General features: G+C 38.3%; 1 protein-coding gene across 1 annotated transcript in view; it reads right to left on the bottom strand.

Annotated features, from left to right (window-relative positions):
* Nucleotides 1-16,789, bottom strand: part of GRM5 (glutamate receptor, metabotropic 5) — a 36,463-nt gene that overhangs the window by 6,187 nt on the left and 13,487 nt on the right. Inside the window, exon 4 of the mRNA XM_010150537.1 lies at nt 10,241-11,180. Within this exon, the coding sequence (XP_010148839.1) occupies nt 10,241-11,180 (940 nt within the window). The remainder of the gene's footprint in view (nt 1-10,240; nt 11,181-16,789) is intronic.

Genomic DNA, 16,789 nt, shown 5'->3' with positions numbered 1-16,789 from the left:
GAGAGGAGAGGAGAGGAGAGAGGATTCAGAAAGCTTTACGATATATTGATGAAATATGGTCTCTTTGTTTTCCATGAATTTTATGGACTCTTTTCAATGTTCTTATGCCTGGAACTTGGACAGGTTGCTGAATGTTCAGTCATCAACATTTACAGGCCCAGTTATGTATTTTAATTGTCAGAACTTACATGCAAGCAGTATTTTTCACCTGCAATGTTACTTGGTCTTGATATTAAGAAATGATGAAGAACCTGCATTTCATAGCAGCAGCGTTAGGGCTGACCTTTAGAGTAGATAAGACAATATGTGCATGAAGATTTCTGCGTAAATGGTAAAGAATGAACTATGAAGAATAATTAGTGTGTAGAGGTTGCTTTGAGATACAAACATATTATGTTCTTTAAAACCACTTCTGCAAGGTTGGTCGTGCTATCTTGACATTGCGTCTCATGGCACTGAATAATTTTAAAGAGGACTCAGCTTATTGTGTGACATTTTCCCATTTATATAATGGCTAAAAATAAATTATATATTATTAAGCATTGCACTCTGTTCCTTTTTTAAAAAATCAGCATATAAACACTGTTTGCTTAATAACACAATTTCAGCAAGCAAAATTACTTTCTGGAACTTCTCACAGTTATGTTTTTTTTAAGTGCAGCATAAACTTTTTCTTCTTTTTTTTTTTTTTTTACAGCTTATTCTAATTAAGCAATCATATGTAATTGCAGCTGGTGAATTAAAAGGACATTTTTGATGGAATGATATACAAAGCATTATACTGGCTTGACGGAAGATTAGACCAAAAGCAAAATATTACCAGTATGTTTATTTACCTTCTTCCAGAAAGGGTATTTCTGAAATGCTGGACAAACCATTGTATAGGAGTTTTGTACAGTGAAGTCATTTTTGCACAAGATGTCTTTTTCTACTATTTCTCTTTACTATGCTGAACTCCTGTCCTCTTTTCTTCAGGTATATATAACTACAGATGCCATAGGAAGGTCTCATTTTTTTATTCTTTATTTCCTTCATTATGTGGAAAAGGGAAACTGCACCTCATGTGCTCTGAAGCACTTTAAATGTTCAAAACTTCTCTAGGTTTGTGAAATGGATAGATGGGGGCCTACTCTGCAATGCCTTAACCTGCCTTTGACTGTAACACCGCATTTTTCAATTTTGTTGACTTAGAAGAAAGAAAATTCTCTTTTCTAATTTTTTTTATTACTTGAATTCATATATTTAAAATATTAACTCTACTTCGTTTCCTAATGTTTTGCATCTTTAGTGCTTGTTTATTAAATTTTTAAACTTTCTTATTCTGCTACCTCATTGTTGCATAGTGGACTGTAAAATTACTTTTTTTCAGCAATGTATAATTGCCTAATAAGTCATCAACTGGCAGCAAAACAGATAATCACGGCGCTATATAATACTATAATCAAAACTACACTAAATTTAAAGAGAATTTTGGCTTTATATATTTTAAAAGATACCTGGCTTGAATTTCAGTCACAGTTATTAAAAATATCTATAGCCAAATACAGTTCTAAGTTAGCTGAAATTCCAGCTTTTCTACCAGTCCACACCAACTTTCAGTGTTCAGGTAGAAGTACCATTCTTTTTAACTCATGCAGGCATTTCCTACTGGCAGGCTGGCTCATCCCTTGTGTGGACCTTAGAAAGAGGGTGGACGTCCTAGTTTTCTGTTTGTCAAATGACTTTCAGTGCCAGCTCATATCTAAGTTTGCTCTGGAAGGAACCAGAAGTTCCTTTGGTAGAAAAACCTGTGCTCAGGTCAGATGGGAGTTTGCAACAGGATCTGCATCAAGCATGCAAAATGGACGTGAGACCAGCTGCATGGCTTGTCTGGGTGCGCTTCAGCATGGCTGATAAGGATAGTGTTGATATGGCATATGGTGATATTTATTTGTCACTAGAATTTTGGAAGACAAGTTTGAATATAAAAAAAGTGTAAAAGGGGTAGACACTGCTGTTAAAAAATAGAAAACTCCTCCTCAGCTTTTTCTTCCCCTAGAAATAATATCAAATTGCTGGGTCCTATCTTCATTGTCCATTCCTTTTCTTTTCTGTAGTGCACTAGGAAGACTGAACTTTGCAATCTAGAGCATATTTGTGTAAGAGTAGTCAGGGAACTGTTTACAGCATGATTTAATTTGTACAATTCAGCTATAATATTTCTTTCAAAATGATGGGGACACTGTCTTAATAATATACATAATTCCAAAAATTAGGCTTGAATACATGTGCACAGTTAATGCAGCCAAACAATTTACATCAATAAATCAGAATTGTGAGTAAATTTAAGTTGAGGGAAAGATTCAAAACAACAACACTAACACTGCACATAAATTAGAATTCATTGTAATCAGGGTATTGAAGAGTATCCATTCATTGTACAGATGAAATGTTTTAGCAGCAATTTATAAAAAATCTTTCAGACCTGATAACTTTCACAGAGTTTCATAAAATATTCTCCAGTAATTTCACAATATTTGAAGTTTAATTAATCACCGTTCCAAGCTTGTCCAAAAAGACATCAGGACTAATTTATTTAGGGAAAAATGAAGGATTCAAACCATTCAGTAACCTTTCAATCTACATTTTTGTAGCATATTAGATTAAAATAGCTCTGAATCCATTTGGGAACTGATTAATTAATAAATGAGGACTAATCAGTAAAAAGGAAAATTACTTCCTTTGAAGACTCAAAGATTCTTTTCCTGCATGCATCAAAAATATTTTCTAGAAAGGCTATGAAAGAAACAAATAACATCTTGTTCTGTCATTATGGCAAGATTTCAGCTTTGAAATGAGTAAAACAGCCTTTGAGACAAACCTTCACCTCATGTAAATTGACGCCTCCTCTAATGATATTAGTTCATGTAAGAAGCTTACCTCTCACTTCTTTTGCCATCACCTCATCATACAAAACCATCTAATCCCTTTTGTGCAATTTGTAGTTGATGGTCCCTTTAAACAGCATCTGCTGAAATGACCATTTTTATTGGTACTTTATGATTTCTCAGTGACATCTTTTACCTTAAAGTAATCTCTGGTCCTGTTTTGTGCAGCACTTTCACTTTACAGCTTCCACTGGGATTTATTGCACTGAGATGAGCAATGGCCAAAAGCTGGTCCCAGATACATTTCAAGGATGGTGCTGGTAATATCTGTAATGTAACTTTTAATGTGTCAGTTATCCTGATTCAGAGTCTTTGATAATCCCTGGTTAGTTGTCCATACACATGAGTGTATTAAAAAAACCGCTCAAAGTTACCAATAAATTATTTGTCTATTCTATAAAACTTTAGATTTCAAATAATGTGGATTTTTGTTTGGTGTGTGGTTTGGTAGTTTTTTTTTATTTTTTTCTTTTCTTTTCTTTTCTTTTTTTTCCCTCAGTGAAATAAAAACAGAATTGTAAAGGTCTTTTATTGTAAAGCTAATATAAAAGCCTGATGGATGGGGCACTTGTGAGGTACAAGAGACCCAAGCTGGAATTTCTTCTCGGTTACTGTATGACATTAAAAACCATTGTTTTTTCGCTGGACTAGAAAATAACTCTCTGCATTTTCCAGTCTGTGTTTATCTTACAGAAGTCAGAATGGCTCCACCACGTTCCAGGAGGAAAACAATCTGTGCTGACATTAACTGACAGGCTAGGCTGCTGATATAACTCCTTGCAAGAGATGATACACCAGTCTTGAACTCAGTATTGTGAGGTTACAACCTCTTCTAAATTTGGTTTCATGTTTCTATGAGTAAACCAGTGCAACTATCTACAGCAACTGCAGAACCAATGATTTTTGTGAAGTATGACTGTTATTCGATGGAATAGAATGGATCTGATGGAATGTTAGTCTTAATGGACTGTATGACCAGTAAGATCAACAAGTGTATCTTAGCCCTTTCATTGTGAAAATTTTATGAAGCTATAACCCATGCCCTGAAAAAGTCTAGTTAGTAAAAAGTTTTGCAAATTCATTTGGAAGAGAAGTGTAGTGTTCTTTTACCATCATTCAAAATGTGTCAAAGAAATTGTTCAAGCTGCATACAAATTAAGTCAAAATTGGCACTTCCACTATAAGAAATGTGTCCCAATAGAATATGCTGTGGCAGAAACTCACGATCAGTATCTTTCTCAATGGGCGTACACATGAGGATTGCGAGACAGCTTCAGCTTTCCACAAAACTCCCCCAGTTTTTCTTGTACTCCATCTTCTTCGCAGGACTGAAAGCTCCATGTAAAATAACAGCCTTGTTTCATCTCTCAGGCAACTTATCTTTCTAAGGCACAGGGAATTTCACATTTACATCTGAAATCCTCATGCTGATAACGCACACACATATTCTAAAAGTATCACAGCTTGATGCCAATGGTTTCAAATCTATCCACTTCTTCATAGATGTTGCTTTCCACCAGTCAAAATTTGATATCTGGGCAATGGGAATTGCATGGACTGCATCTTCAAGCCCCTTGGCACGCTGTGTGTAACAGTGGCAGAGGGTTATCCTGATGAGGATTCCCATTTGTCTGGAAGCTCAATGTCTTCACAGGGCTTTCCTAATGATGCAACATAGTGTAGTCAGACCCTGAAGCTGTAACAGCTAAGATTGCTCAAGTTCAGGTGTGAAATTTTTGCTTCGCTTGTTTCTTCAGTGCTTTAAATGGTTTTCAATCAGACTCAGAATTAGAAGGAATGCTTTAAAATTTTCTGAGGGAAAAAAGATGGGTTTTTTATAGAGAAATTTCAATTCAGCCTTCTGAAAAAAAACACAAGATTTTGATGATGAGATATGATGTGCTGATGGATGATATAATATTTAGACTGCAATATTTTTAAATCATGTGTGGCAGCTTCTAGGCTGATACAAGCATGTTTTTCTTATTTCATGGATCAAAATAGCTCCCATTTGAATTGTAAGGAAACAGATATAGTAAGTCATAAGAAGGAAAAAGAGAAAGAACAGATAAGGGGGAAAACCAGCTGTTCCTTGCAGAAAACAGAGCACACAGTGTGATGGTAGACACCTGTTTCCAAAATATTTCATTATGGCACAGTTTGGGACCGTTTGATGTAAACACTAATTATAGCTATTGGTGGTCCAGAGCTGAATCCAGTCCAGTGGAAAAATTTACCTTGTTTCTCATGTTTTCCTGATAGAAGACAGGGAATAGCCTTTAATCGTGTGTGAGCCTGAACACCTGAATGCTTCCTCTGGTGCCTGTGCAAGGCAGGCACTTGGTCCCTCAAGCTGCTGTTACCGTACCAGTGTACTGCTTGAGAAGGAGAAAAAATGCTGCCAAATGGCACCTGACTTTTAGGTGTTTCTGTGAGGATCTTGGTCTAAGTTGAGATAAAACAAAATAATAGTGATTTTTACAATAAAAATGTTGTGGTTCACTTGAGGGTGAGTGTTGGCCCGCTAGAGCAAGGGATCCTCACTCCTGAATGAAAGCTGTCAGTCTGTCACTTCTGCAGACGTATACAGAGCGATGCCCAGTTCTGCAGTCACACGGTGGTAAACAAACTTCTTAAGAAGCCAAGATAATACAGTAAAAACCAAATGAGTAGTTCATTTGTTTTGACAGCCACTGCTTATATTTAATTTTTTAGGAAATACTGCATCATGTAGTAATTCCAGGTGGAATAAAGCATCACTGCCACACTAGGCTATTAAGCTTTAATCTCAGTGAGATTTGTGAGTTGCTGTGGATAAGTGTCTATGATAAGACGCAGAACTTGATGCTCATCTTTTTTCTGTTGTCTGGTATTGTGCTGTTCACATCGGTATAGACGAATTATGTGCAGTACTACAAACATCCAATGTATCTTGGATATGGCTAGCATTATCTGACTTCGGTGGTGATGTTTTTTTCCTGTTAAGTGATCATATTTACCTGCCTAAGCTAACAGATTGAAAGTCCTGCTCAGTCCTTTTACTTAATGAGGTTACTTTCAGTGATCCTAACTCATTTAGAAGAGGATAATCTGTCTTGTATTGTTTCAGGAGAGTACTTTTGGCTCGTACTGGGCACCAACCACCTTCCAACTTAGAAGAAACCTAAATGAGTCTTACATCACCACGGAGAGAATGGCCAACTGGTAGCTAAAAAACACTTTAGCTACCTTATTCCTTTCTTCTTCCTCTCACGGTCACTGCAAAAATAAATAAAGTGGGATGCATATGCACCCAGTCTCAAATCTCCAAGCAGAGCACCTTACCTTAGGTTCACAACATTTTTTAGAATTTGCTGCTGCAGCAACTAAGGAACCTTTAAGGTGTGTTGGAAACCTCCAAAGGAAGCAGCTGAGGGCAGGAACCACTGAGGCATCTACAACCAATAGTGGGAAAATTGGAGAGGAGGAGCGTTGACTACACTGTGAAGAATTGGGAGAAATGTAAAGGGCAGAGAGAAAAATACTGGTAGGATTTTTAAGACATGTTTGGTACATATGTGTGGGAGAGACAGTAATTAGGGCTGTTTTAACATACTGCTGGTCACTCAGAACAGCTTATTAACTGCTTTAAAGGAAAGCAAACCTGCTCTTCTATATGTAGGCAGAGGGAGATGTGTTTTTAGAGGGTGAGTATATGTAAGCTTGGAAAATGGAGGATACATGGTTTGGGCCATTGAAAGACATGTTGCAGAAGAGAAAAACACCTAAAATAGTTAAATTACTGTGTGAAAACCTGGGCTAACATATTAGAAAGGTAAGAGACACTTGGGAACATCTGCTCTATCCCCCAGGTCAAGGAAGCATGACTTTTGGTCTGGAGTACTTGCTAGAAATATCATAGTTACAGCTCCCGTAGCAGAAATACACAGTCCTTATCTTCCCTGGGATACGGAATTATTTGAGAATGAGGAGAGGATAAATTAGCTCTGTATTTTGGACTCTTGCAAAAGGACTGTGTAGCATATGTGATAATAGTTCCTGGTACCTTAAGGTAAGATTTGCAGCATTTATTTATGGCCTTCCTTGTCCCCATGAAAACAGGTAAGATAAGTGGAAGCAGAAGACCCAGATGCCTCCCAACACAGATTGTGTGGCTTTGACTCCAGGTATGTCGTGTTCAGAATTCTTCTTTGTGGAGTCACTTTTGATATGTTACCCTTTTATATGAGGGTAGAATATATTTTTGTGTGTACTGCTGAATCACAATAACCTTCATGAAATGGTTTTCCTTTCAGTAGGTAAGGAACAGTTTTGCTCTTGTTCTACAGTATGTGAAGATTCATTCCAACACATATCCAAAACTTGCCTGAGTGTTCTTAATTGAAGAACACCACATGCGAAAAAGTCATTTAGGACTCTAATAGATGCATTTCTTTATTTAGGCAAAACCAGTCTTGTTATCTGTCATTTTGCAGCTGATGTGAAAGCTCTGATTGGAGCATTGGCATTATCTGTTTGACAATGATTTGATGCAATACTACACTGTGCTATAAATTAGTGTCAAGAAGCAAAATGCTAATGATAGGGGCCCCTCTATGCACTGGTGACTTAAATAGCATGTTTCTTTAAAATTCAACAGTGACTCATTCTCTTTTAAATAAAACCCCTCTGAGCTATTTAAATAATGCCATGTAGCTCTAGTGCATATTTCCTTTCATTCTGAGTACTTCAGTGTTTACTTGAATAACTATCCAAACAAGTTTTTGAGCATCATACTGAATAATACCTTGAAACATATTAGTTTGTGCAAAAATTAAGCAAAAGCAAAACCATAAAACTACAAGGGAGTTTGGGTTGGAAGGGACCTTAAAGACCATCCAGTTCCAACCCCCTGCCATGGGCAGGGACACCTTCCACTAGACCAGGTTGCTCAGAGCCTCATCCAGCCTGGCCTTGAACACTTCCAGGGATGGGGCATGCACAACATCTCTGGGCAACGTCTTCCAGTGCCTCACCAACCTCAGAATGGTGAAGCTGTTTTTGCTCATGCTGTCCAGTAAGCCAAATTGAAGCTGAAAGTGAGTTTTTGTTCTTTCTTGGACATGATATCAGATATAGGTGAAGTTCTAAGCAACATTTTAAATTTACTCAGCACATTTCAGGAGTCTGTGTTTGGGTATTTTTTTTTTTTCCCTTGATGCAACCAAATACGCATTAATTAGAGAGAATTTCTCATGACTGGCATCATCTCAGTGTAAGCAGCTGAGGATTCAGACACATGCATTAGGTGTGTCTTCTTTCTTGCAGTTTTATGCATTGTTGAACACTGCTGATGACAAATCTTTTTCTCCAACTTTCAAATGAAATGTTCTAGTTTATCTAGGCAAATAATTCAATATATCAACTTGTGCTACCATTTTCATTCCTACGCACACATACTGTGCAGCCTCAATGCTCTTCAGAACTGAAGACATTTCCAAGACAGTGCTATTGAAAAAGAAGTCATTGCTGATGATGATCTATTATATTCTGTTAATAACACTCTACTGCAGGTGTTGTCTACACATTGAGGGATATAAAGAAATGGAAACAGAGTCCTCAAAAGGAAGAAAATACACATTGTCTTTTAGGATATTTCAGACTATTTTACACTCCTTACTTTTCAGAACAAACCAAAGATTTAGAGCTCTATCTTTCATAACTGGACTTTAATGAATGACAAAACAATCCTTCCCAAGCCCAAGATCTTTCCATCATCTATAACTTCATCTTGTTGAATAAAAAACCTGCAAAACCAAGGGAAAATAATTGTGTTCTCAAAAAGGAAGAATGCCTTCCTATTGAGGTCATATTATGAAGAATGTCTCTTCTGGGAGTCCAGAAGTTGTTATATGGCATCTAACCCAAACACCTCAGGTCATTCAGGCATACAGACAGAAGTTGTGAAAAAAAGACATTTCAGGTAACCAGCACTGCAATGGATAAAGGATTAATCATTTTAAAATAGTACCCTAAACTACACCTGGAAAGGAACTGGAAGACACCATCATTAACTGATCATAGGTATGAAATACCTTGTAATAGACTGACCATTTCTGTACCAATTCAACTGAAAGAGAAACATTAGTAATAATCTGACAGAAACAAATCAAGTACAAACTGCCCTTGTTCCATGTCAACTCCAGTTGTGGACAATGGCATGTCTGGAAATAATCGTATTATCAATCCTAAAATCCATGTGTGTTTCAGTGAGGAGGAAAATCTAGCTACTTCTCACTTCCAGGCTAGACATATGTAGCTGAGGGATGACAAAACTGTTTCTCTACACTTTCATATAGGCATAATTCTTTGTTTGTGCCAGCAGTTAAATAACCCAAATCGTCCCCATAGCACCCCTATCAAAAGTGAAAAGGATCAAAAGATGAAAATGAACGACTGGTCTGGGCACACTTCTACACACTCCATCTGTGCTGTAGGACATTATTTCCACTCCAGAGCTCTCCTTTCTCTTTAGTGTTGACTTACTGAGATGTTTATGCACTGAACATACAAGTTGTCTTCATGATCACTGAATTAAAATAATTCCTTGGGAAGATACAAAGAAATATCTCATAAGGGAGTATCTGTTCAGTGGCAGGAAGGGTAGAAAGAGTGGGGCCTGTGAGCATCTGAATTTGATGGAGTTAGGAGGATGAATACAGAAAAAGGTATCAAGAAAGGCAAGGAAGAGAAGATAGGTGAGGGCAAAAAGACAGAAAGCAGAAAGTGGTAGTACAAGAAAAATCAAGGGAATAGGAGATAAAAGCTATAACAGACTAGTCATATGAAATAAATCCTCAGATGTCTTGAGTGGCTACTCATGATGCCACTTGTGTTTATTACTCCACCTCGATTGTGTAGTACTAGCAGCAACCCTATTGTCTTATTGCTGTGAGTAGAGGCACAATACACTATTCATTTCGTTTAAGGGAAAGACCATAAATTGGTGCATTCAGGACAAGGCAATGAGTTCTATTTCTTGTGCTGTTGTTCTTTTCTCCTAAAATCTTGTTTCCTTCCTTATATTAAGTGTACAATTGACACAGGCAGTACTGATAACCTTGTAATTGTTTGCCCATTGCTCTGTCCCCAGTTTTTGCACAGCATTTTGACTAAATCAAACGTGAAACTGTTACAGATGCAGTAAAGAGGACTCACTCCTCTCCCAGTGCAGAGGCAAAGGGACTTAATATATTTCATTTTGTCCTTCCACTATTAGTAACTCTCAGAAGATCATAATTACTTCCCCACACTCCCACATTAGCAAACTTTACCTAAGGGTTTCACCAGATGATCCCCTTCTTTTCCACAGGTTCACCAGGCTGCTGGAACGGCTTGCAGCTGAAGATGACTTTCCATCCCCTACGTGCATGCGGACCACAGTCGACGTGGTGAATGCGCTGCGTACATTTCTTTCAGGCTTAGCAAGGATGATATAGACCTTGGGCACAAACATGCAGCCAAGAGCCACCGTGGCACTCAGACTCACGGAGAAACACATGGTGATTATCTTGTAGTTGCTTCCAAAATATATTGGCACAAACGCCAGCCAAATGATGCAGGTGGTATACATTGTAAAGGCAATATACTTTGCTTCATTGAAATTAGCTGGGACATTTCTTGTCTTAAATGCATAAAAGGTGCAACTCAAAATTAATAATCCATTATATCCAAGGGGAGTTACGACACCCAAGTTGGTGGTGTTACAAATCAGGTAGACCTCTCGGATGCTTGGATAATCATGCATTATATCTGGTGGCTCCATTATAAAAAGGGCGACAATTATGCCTAATTGTATACATATCAGGATAAATGCGATAACCAGTTGGGCGCAGGCACTCATGAACCTAGGTTTCTTTGTACAAATTTTCTTTTTGCTTCCAGCCAGGATTCTTGCAATGCGGTTGGTTTTAGTTACTAGAGCAGAATAACTCATAGCTGGGGAGAGGCCGATGCCGATTCGTTGAAGATAGCAGTAAATCTGTTGAGGTTTTGCAATGAGACAGAAAGTGCACAAGTAACCCAAGCAGATACCGGCCAGAATGATGTAGCAAAGTTCTCGGCTAGATGATTTGACCACTGGAGTATCACGGTACATTATGAATATAGCTGTAACAAACAAGGTGGCCAGGAGACCCAGACATGCAAAAACAACTGCTGCTATTGGTTCAGGATCACCCCATCTGAGATACTGGACTGGGATGAGGTCACAACCTATAGAAAAAGAAAAAAAGAAGGTAAACAGAAGTATGCAGGAGTGAGATTCTTTAATGATATAGTTACAGGTTTTCCTGACATTTTTCTTCTTTTTGTCTTTCAGGAAGGTGTCATTATAATGAGTGTAGGCTAAGATTATGTTAATATAATGACACAATAAATAAATTTCAGTGACATCTTATTTCAGTAATATGCATTATCTGGAATATAACATGATGACTGCAAAAGTGACCAAGCTGATTAAGGTAAGTCTACTGTCACATATTTTCCTTATCAATTTTTTAAATGTAGTAATTTACAACCTAATTTCAGAATCAAGTTGCATTACCTCAGTGCAAAATTCATAGTTGTCTGAGTACTATATGCATTTAAAATACCAGATGCCAGTCCTACTAATTATATTGTACACTGTGAAGGATATTGCTACTTGCTTAATGATTATGGAGAGGAATCTTACAGATTCTAGCTGTGAATAAGAAGATAGTGCTTCTTTTTCAGACATGCTACCTTTTTTCTAACAAAAATTTTCTAGGATCAGGCTTGCAGGTTGTTTGGGATGGCATACCCTGCTCACTTCTCTATCTGTCATTCTTCCTTTTCAGACTTCTGAAGAATTAAAAAATCGTGTAACTCATGAAATCAAACCAAATTCCATAAATTAGTGTCAAAGCTGGATTAGCAGTGCAACCCATCTAAGGAAATTTGTTTTTCAGTCTATGTATAGGTCTAATAAGTCATTCTATCCACGCATATCATAGGAAGTCAAAGAAGCTTTTTATTCCACAGCGCGCAGGTCAATGGACAGGAGTAAAAGCTGTCAGAAAACTTGTTGGCATCCTTCCCTTCTTTCTGCATGTAAAACCCGGATAGGTGTGGTGGGTTGAGCTTGGCTGGAGGGCAGGTGCCCACCAAGCCACTCTATCACTCCCCTTCTCAGCAGGATGGAGAGGGAAGAAAATAAGATAGAAAAACCTGTGGGTCAAAATAAAAGCAGTTTAGTAAAGTAAAGGCTGTGCAAAGAAGCGAAGGAACACAAAGATTTATTCTCTACTTCCCATCAGCAGGCAATGTCCAGCCACTTCCTGGGAAGTAGGGCTTCAGTATGCGTGGCAGTTGATCTGGAAGAAAAACATTGTAATAGCAAATGCCCGTGGTTCTTCCTCCTTTCTCCTAGTTTTTATTGCTGAGCTGATGTCATATGGTATGGAATATCCCTTTGGTCAGTGTGGGTCAGCTCTCCTGGCTATGGTCCGTCCAAAGATCCTGCCCAACCCCAGCCTTCTGGGGAGGGAGGAATGTTGGAGAGACAGCCTTGATGCTGTGCGAGCACTGCTGAGCAGTGGCCAATACACTGGTGTGTTATCAACACCTTTCTAGTTACCAATACAATGCACAGCACCAAGGGCTGCTATGGGTGAAATGAACTCCATGTCAGCCAGACCCAGTACAACAGAGATAAGGGAGAGGATCTTGATGCTCTGGAGTGCAAATTCCTGACAATGGTATACATACTGGCACTGCCAGCCAGGGCAGGACTGCCGGAAGAAGGTGATGGAGTGGAATAAATGTACCTAAAAGCTTTTATTTCCCCTGCACTTGTATTGAGCTTGACTGACCTTGATTGCAAAATCAAAATCACCTCAAATTTAGGATTGTTGTAATCAAGTTGCTGTTGTCTGGTTAGGTCGGATAGAAAGGTGTCAACCCAACTCGGGGTGGGTTGTGGCAGGGCACTTCACCCTGTGAGGGCATAAAATTAACTAAGGAACCTGGGACCTCAAGGACTTTATGAACAGGAGTAAATGGAGACATCAGGAATATAATTTGGGGATTTCTACATGCAAGATCTACTCTTTGCCTTTTCCTTTATTTTAGGCGGAACTTAGTTTTACCAAATCTGCCACTGACATACTTCGTAGTAAAAACAATTTCATGAAGTGGTATGGGTAGGCATTAGGCTTAGCTCCACTCTTCTCCAAGCAATTCTGTAATGTATATCGCTACACAATTAATATTATAGAGAATATAATACCTACAATAAGGTGGTATACTCAATAGATTGTATGACAAGAGCACAAGGCAGATAGTTCTGCATTCTTGCAGAAAAATGAGAAGGATTCAGGTCAACAAATCTTTGACATTTGTGCAGTTAAATAATACAAATTTTCAGTCACTCCAGTGTAACAGAATTGTTACTTCATTGCTAAATGCAGATTAATTTGCCATCTATATTTTAACTGCTTCTGTGTGAAAAAAATCTGTTGCAACAATAAAATTATTGCCATGCCTTAATGTGACAAAGACGTTTGATATTTTTGGAACACATTCTCAGCAGTAGTTGATGATATCTATTTGACTCTTGTTGGTTTTAAAGGGTTTACTTCTCCATTGCGAAGGAAACACTATTTCTTTTTGACATCATCAAGATTAGTGTAGGACAGGATTCACCTAATTAAAACCCAACATTTTATAACAGTGAAAGTGATGGAAGAAGGGTGAAAAGCAGAAGGTATATACTGGTGTGTAGAGATATCCCCATGTGGGTTCTTCCTCAAGAAGTTTTTTGAGTAAGTGACCTCTAAATCTATTTCTGATTTTACCAAAATTTAATTAATGTTTTGGGGAAACAAACTGTTACCAGCTTCTAATACTACTATATACTCTTGGACAAGAAATTCAGAGAAAAGGTCTTTATCTGGCAGCTCGCCTTTACATGCAGACAATGATATAGGGGCTGAATTTTGCTCAGTTTCTGATTTTGCAGCAAAGGGGAATCATAACCAAGCATTTCTCATTAGTTTCAGACTATTTCATGCCTTCCTTGCTTTATTACTCTTTTCACATTCTCTTAATAAAATACCTGAGAAATGAGTTGAAAACTTGTCACATTTTTTCCCCCATCACTGAGTATACTTCACAAGGAGAATGCTAAACTGTGCAATGATTTATTCCTCAGTGAAGATTTAAGGACTGAATAGTCTTCATAAAAGAATGATTGGTGAGGTTTTCATATAATAGCTTTGAAGCTAATAGTTTCTGCGCTTTGCAGAAAGGGGCAACTAGACCAAGTAAAAGAAATATGAGAAAACAGCACTGTAAGTGTTCAGGTTAGGTTGATGGGCCAGGTTATACCAAGGCAAAAGCTGAAAAAAATTTTAATAAAAGAACTCATTCCTATTCCCTAAATACATGTATGCTTAGTGGTCATTTAGACAAGATCCTGCCCCACAGCCCACCTCTTACACTTCATCAACATCTCCAAGCATCTGGAAAGCCTTCTCTCCTAACTGGCTCAGAAACTCCAGGTGGAACAGAGCCAGCAGCCTTGTCTTGGGGTCCCTGCAGTGTGCTGAGGCAATCTTTGGCTTGTGGAAAGGCTGTTAGGAGCCAGTCCAATTTGGAGCAGGTGTAGAGTTGTGTGACTCTGTACTTAAGAGTGCACTGCTTTTGGGACTGGAGCCCCCGTCAGCTTGACATAACACTGCCTCTATGTCCTTCTGGCCAAAAATGTAGCCAGTGGAAATAATGTGAGTAGGGAGACAAGCAAATATAAAAAATCAGAGTCCCATTTCACATGCTAGGAAGATGTTTTCTGAAAGGAGCATCAAAAATCACCAACAAATTACAAGCAAGGATATATAAGGATCTTCTGGGGAAAAAAAAAGGACCTGATATTTTGGAAGAACATCTGACTACTTCACGGATGGGCTGAATTGTGCTGTAAACAGAGAGAGGAGAAACTCTTGAAGGCTTGGCCACTGCCATAGGTCTATTAGTACCCTGCTCTCTCTCTCTGTAGAGGTAAACTTGTCACTTATTTCTGATCTTTCATATAGCATCAGAATTAATTCATCTGGAGAAGAATTCACAGATATGAAGCACTGCATTAGAGTCCATATTTTCTGGGGATTTGAACTTTTCACTGTTTTAATTTGTTATTATAACCTTGACACCTAAGAGACCTTACCACACCTTCAGCATGCTTGAAAATGTATTAGCTTAGCACTGAAAAGACCTTTCATAGTATGCAGTATAAAATATATAATTAAACTAGTTCTAAAGGTAAACATGACAGACTAAGGCTTGTGAATAAGATGCACTCTGGAAAGTGGTGGGAATTTAGTGAATTTTCTTAAGTCAACATAATGATATTATGCTGTTAGATGTTTTATATTAATAATTCTGAATGTTTCCCTATTTATAATCCCAGAATCTAGGAGAAGGGTATCTTTATTAGTTTATTGGGTTTTTCACATATGGAGAGCTGAGTTGCAAAAACTTAGCAGTCAGAATAAAAATCTACATGAAGTGGGAAAGGTAGATTTTATAACTTTTTTTTTTTTAAAATAAAACCCCAACTTGTTACGCAAACTGACAAAGCAAAAGTACACTTTCTGAAGTCTTGTGTGAGAAATCAGCCCCTTGACCTCCACATGGAACGTGTAGCAACGGAAGTACCAACTGAAGTGAGAGAGAACATCTTTAGCATTTCGGTACTAAGTTCTGATGCTATAGTAAACTATGATGATGACCAGTTCTTTGCCCTGTTGTGGTGAGACCTCTTGTGGTTGCTACAATAGCAGGACATGTACAGGTGACCTGGTGCTGGCTGCTTAGCTGATGCCGTTACCAGGCTGGCACATTTACAGAATCAGCAAAATTGGGTTTACACCGTCAGTGGATGTAGCTGAGGACTGTGCATGTGTTTACTCTGCCACCACTGCAGGGCAGGAGTTGGGATAGGTCACATCTTAAACCATGAAAGCTGAGGCATCTGAAACTAAGGAGTCTAAGTCCCTGGTAACTCAAGTGTACAAATTTAGCTGTGCATTGCAGTAAAAGGCTAGACCATGAATCTTAGAATCATACATTAAAGTTACTCTGTGACCACATGGGGAATGATTCCTTAATTACACAATTGTGCAGCATGACTGGAACAACTGATGAATTGCGACAATCAGGTCCACCCTTATGTTAGCTCCAATGTTTTGATTTAAGTTTCACTAAAAAAATGCTGGCTCTGTGTGTTGTAAATGTTTTGTTCAGAATATGTCATGTTCAGCAAACTTTCCATAATGTAAGGCACAATTACAAGTAGATCCTTCTGGCTTTGTTGGCAAGTCCCTCTTCATCCAGCCCAGGAGCCTCCAAGAGCTGTTAGTTGAGATCAGGATCCTTGAAACAGCTCACTTGAGCCTCAAGAATTGTGTGTCTCATGCTGGAGACCTGGGTTACAAACGGACTAGAAGCCAAAGTCCACACCTTACCTACCACAAGCAATCGAGGGAAGAAAAGTTCACAAACCCGGCAACAAGGGAGGGGGAGAAAAGGACAGACAGAGATCCTGGTCATAATATTTCCACTTGAACCCTTGACTCACCCTCATCTGCTTTCTCCAAGAGGCTGATGTGAGAATGACTTATGGAAAAGGTTACTTTTTCATTTTGACCAAGAAATAAAAAGAAAATATAAATACAAGGAGCAGAAAATCAGGGTGAAAGTTGGACATTTATTTCTGCTGATGTGCATTTGTAACACTAAAAACAACCAGATAAAAATTGTTTCCTTCTTCTACCTTTGGTCTATATTACAGCCTTACCAATTAC

Source organism: Eurypyga helias, unplaced genomic scaffold (assembly GCF_000690775.1).
Source record: "Eurypyga helias isolate BGI_N326 unplaced genomic scaffold, ASM69077v1 scaffold9534, whole genome shotgun sequence".
In the NCBI taxonomy this organism is placed as follows: Eukaryota; Metazoa; Chordata; class Aves; order Eurypygiformes; family Eurypygidae; genus Eurypyga; species Eurypyga helias.
The sequence above is the reverse complement of the archived record's forward strand: the minus strand, read 5'-3'. Positions and strand labels throughout refer to the sequence as shown.